General features: G+C 42.4%; 1 protein-coding gene across 1 annotated transcript in view; it reads right to left on the reverse strand.

Annotated features, from left to right (window-relative positions):
* Positions 1–2,708: 2,708 nt before the first annotated feature.
* The window catches only part of chrnd (cholinergic receptor, nicotinic, delta (muscle)), an 11,981-nt gene continuing 10,169 nt past the window's right edge, over positions 2,709–4,520 (reverse strand). The window contains exons 10-12 of the mRNA XM_046290816.1: positions 4,283–4,493; positions 4,045–4,163; positions 2,709–3,793 (exon numbers count right to left, since the gene is read on the reverse strand). Of these exons, the coding sequence (XP_046146772.1) occupies positions 3,611–3,793; positions 4,045–4,163; positions 4,283–4,493 (513 nt within the window). The 3' untranslated portion in view covers positions 2,709–3,610. The remainder of the gene's footprint in view (positions 3,794–4,044; positions 4,164–4,282; positions 4,494–4,520) is intronic.

Genomic DNA, 4,520 nt, shown 5'->3' on the forward strand with positions numbered 1-4,520 from the left:
CATATCTATCGGGCGCCATCTGTGAGACCCGTCATTCACCTGTCTTTTTACAACCTCTTCACATGATAATACCACACCGAACACAGATACAATAGGCAAATTGCTTTTTTAAACACACCTGTTGTAAATATTTATTAAAAACGCACACGTATATTAGTCATAAACAGTCAAGTTAATCCAAATTGCCAAGACACTACCCAGGGGAAGTTAAGTAAAAAAGAAGTCTAGGCTCCTAGGCAGTTAAAGATTACACATTGAAAGCAGGCCGTCAACCCAGAGTGACTTAGCCTTATCGGAAAGACAACAAATGTTTTTGATTGGCTGTAGCATGGCCTTTAAGCCTTTAAGTGTGTGTGTGTGTGTGTGTGTGTGTGTGTGTGTGTGTGTGTGTGTGTGTGTGTGTGTGTGTGTGTGTGTGTGTGTGTGTGTGTGTGTGTGTGTGTGTGTGTGTGTGTGTGTGTGTGTGTGTGTGTGTGTGTGTGTGTGTGTGTGTGTGTGTGTGTGTGTGTGTGTGAGTGTTTGCGTGCGTGCGTGTGTTAGTGATGTGCTGTTGACTCAACCTGTATATATATATACGCGGATCGGGCGGGATTAGGGTCATTAAATATTGTGTGGATGGCGGGTTGAATAAAGAGGAAACAATGCATTAACATTCATATCTATATGCTACATTGTTTTCTATTTCAGAATTTGTATCTGCTGTTAGTGTGTAGCATCCCCTGTATATAGCCTCCTTATTGTCATGTAATTTTGTAGAGTTACTTTTTTATTTTTTATTTAGTTTATTTAGTAAATAGTTTCTAAAACTCTATTTCTTGAACTGCATTGTTGGTTAAGGGTTTGTAATTAAGCATTTCACAGTAAGGTAATACCTGTTGTATTTGGGGCATGTGACAAATAAAATTAGATTTGAAGCCTAAACATTAGGGCCCAACTGTAGCGCTCCAAATTGTCCAACACGCCAATTGCGAACTTCTTTAAAAAAGTTAACGTCAATCCACTGAGGCAAAAAGGACTATGTCAGAGTTAATTCAATAAGAGAAAAGCTGCGAAATAGAGAGTTGAAAATAAATAGAAGGAGGGCCAGAACAGTAGTCTAATGTTTGGGAAAGATTAGGTGAAGTATTAAAAGAAGATGATAGCAGTGGTAACTATGTTATGTGTGATGATTGTGAGGCGCTATACAAATTCAACAGTCACAGGACGGGGACTTCAAAATGGCACGTCAAGGAACTGTACTGTTTAGATGGGTTCAATGGAATAGTAGCCTGACTGAAATCTGGACACAGACTGTAGGTCTATAACCTCCCACTTAGCCTAATAAAATATTAACTCCTGCAGAATAAAGAATTGCATGCAGTAAAATGATACACAACATTTTGACTGGTGGTATTTACAGTGCATTCGGAAAGTATTCAGACTTTAGATTTTTTTCCACATTTTGTTACGTTACAGCCTTATTCTAAAATTGATAAAATAATTATTTTCTGTCAACAATCTACACACAATACCTCATAATTATAAAGTGAAAATATTTTTTTTGAAATGTTCGCCAACTAAAAAACATACCTTATTTATATAATATTCTGACCCTTTGCTATGAGACTCGATTAGAGTCCACCTATGGCAAATTCAATTGATAGGACATGATTTGGAAAGGCACACACATCAATATAAGGTCCCACAGTTGACAGTGCATGTCAGAGTAAAAACAAAGCCATGAGAAATTTGAAGGAATTGTCCGTAGAGCTCCGAGACAGGATTGTGTCGAGGCACAGATCTGGGTAAGGGTACCAAACATTTCTGCAACATTTAAAGTCCCAAAGAACACAGTGGCCTCCATCATTCTTAAATGGAAGAAGCTATGAACCACCAATACTCTTCCTAGAGCTGGCCGCCCAGCCAAACTGAGCAATAGGGGGAGAAGGGCCTTGGTCAGGTAGGTGACCAAGAACCCAATGGTCACTCTGACAGAGCTCTAGAGTTCCTCTGTGGAGATGGGAGAACCTTACAGAAGGACAAACATCTCTGCAGTACTCCACCAATCAGGACTTTATCGTAGAGTGGCCAGACGGAAGCCACACCTCAGTAAAAGGCACATGACAGCTCACTTAGAGTTTGCCAAAAGGCAACTAAAGGACTCTCAGACCATGAGAAACAAGATTCTCTGGTCTGATGAAACCAAGATTGAAATCTTTGGCCTGAATGCCAAGCGTCACATCTGAAGGAAACTTGGCACTACCCCTACGGTGTGTGAAGCATGGCGGTGGCATTATCATGCTGTGGGGATGTTTTTCAGGGGCAGGGTTTGGGAGACTAGTCAGGATCGAGGCAAAGATGTACGGAGCAAAGTACAGACAGATCCTTGATTAAAACCTGCTCCAGAGCTCTCAGGATCTCAGACTGGGGTGAAGGTTCACCTTCCAACAGGACCACAACCCTAAGCACATAGCCATGACAATGCAGGAGTGGCTTTGGGACAAGTCTCTGAATGTCTTTGAGTGGCCCAGCCAGAGCCCGGACCTGAACCTCTGGAGAGACCGTAAAATAGCTGTCCAGCAACGCGCCCCATCCAACCTGACAGAGCTTGAGAGGATCTGCAGAGAATAATGGGAGAAACTCTCCAAATACAGGTGTGACAAGCTTGTACCATCATTCCCAAGAAGACTCATGGCTGTAATCGCTGCCAAAGGTGCTTCAACAAAGTACTGAGTAAAGGGTCTGTATACTTATACTTACATATGTATAATCATTTTTTTTCTGTTTTTGCTTTGTCATTATGGAGTATTGTGTGTAGATTGATGAGGGAAAAAAACATTTAAGCAATTTTAGAATAAGGCTGTAATGTAACAAAATGTGGAAAAAGTGAAGGGGTCAGAATACTTTCTGAATGTACTGTATTTCCTCCAGGATCTTGAGAGAATGAATGCACGGTTAGGGAACGTCTGTGAAGGTGGCGGTGCTATCTTTATCAGCATCATAAAAGCTGATAGCATTTCAATCACATAAAATATGCCTCCAAGCCGAACTGAAATCTTATCAAAAACATGTTGGGTCTTTTTAATAGCTTTTACATTTATAAAAACCGGTCAAACTGATGTCATTTGGAAATTTCGCAAAAAATCTTTCACGTTTTTTTTTTTTTTGTTATAAACTTTTCTCCCGGGTCCTACATGTCTTTGCTGCAAAAGAAGCAGAGATGAACGAGAAAACAAACTTTACCGATGTCAAGTAGACTGAAACAATAATTCTATGGATTAATTACATTTTGGTTAAGGGATTACTTAGTCTTCTAGGTCAACTAGTAATGACAGTAGAGGAGCTACATTTAGGCCTATCTAATTACAAACAAGTTGACTAACAAATAACCTACCAAAATGTTGGAAATGATAAGCAGAAACATAGGCCTATATAAAAAGGCCTGTACAAAAATAGTTCTGCCATCTGACTGTAGGCCCACAGTGCATTTTCTATATTTGTGGGTTAGGGTCGGGGGCAGGCCTCATATTTTATATTTGGGCGGTTGCGGATGTGTTAGTGAAGGTGAAGGTGAACAAACAGCAGAACCACACTTCACATGTGTGCGAACGTGTGTAAGCGTTGGTGTGTATCAGACATAGCGCTTGTTCTCCTCCAGGTAGTTGTAGGGGTCTCCCTCGAAGGGCAGGGGCGGAGGGTGGTTGTAGATACCCATGAGGAAGATGACGATGGTGCCTGCTGTCATGACTGGGGTGACCAGGAACAGACACAGACGGTCCACAGTACGAGCTATACCAATCCAGTTATCCTTCTCCTATGGGTGGAGCAGAGAGAAGATGAGAGGGGGGGGAGTCAGCAAGCATTGCATTCATGTATGTCATGATCACCTTTATTGAGCCGTAATGACACATACTAGTGACTGAAGCCTTTGTTACAGACCCAAGTCCCACTGGGGAGTTTAACATGAATAGGATAATGTATTGTATTATATCTAATGTTCTGTGCCTCCCTCCTTTCCCCCTGCCCCTCCCCCTCTTTCTCTCCATTTCCCCCCTCCTCTCTTACCTCGTTGTAGTCATTCTTGTCATGCATGTGTTTGACAATGTAGTTGGCTCCATCCACACCAGGCTTCATCTCAGAGTATAGCTGCTCTGTCACCTCTCCATCTGACTGGGGCTTCACAGCTACACACACACAAAGTAAGGAATCATATACCTTCCCGTACATAACATTCACTATAGAAGATTGTGCATGTTCATGTGTCTGTTCTCTGTGCCTATATATGTGTGTCTGCTCTGTGTACCTGCCGCAGGTGTAGCCCGTGTGGCCAGTCCATGTCTCTCAGACTGTTTCTCAAACATCAGCTCGCTGCGTGACTTCACACTGTAGTACTCTTCCGCCTTAGCAATGTAACCAACGGAGCTAGATCGCCTTGGCAACGCCCCCTCCCAGCTAGACTCTGACTCTGCAGGGCGGGACATCCGTAGCAGGCGGGGCAACCTCTCCAGGAAGAACTAGTGGAGGAGAGGACACAGACACAC

This window comes from Oncorhynchus gorbuscha, linkage group LG12 (assembly GCF_021184085.1).
Source record: "Oncorhynchus gorbuscha isolate QuinsamMale2020 ecotype Even-year linkage group LG12, OgorEven_v1.0, whole genome shotgun sequence".
Lineage (NCBI taxonomy): Eukaryota > Metazoa > Chordata > Actinopteri > Salmoniformes > Salmonidae > Oncorhynchus > Oncorhynchus gorbuscha.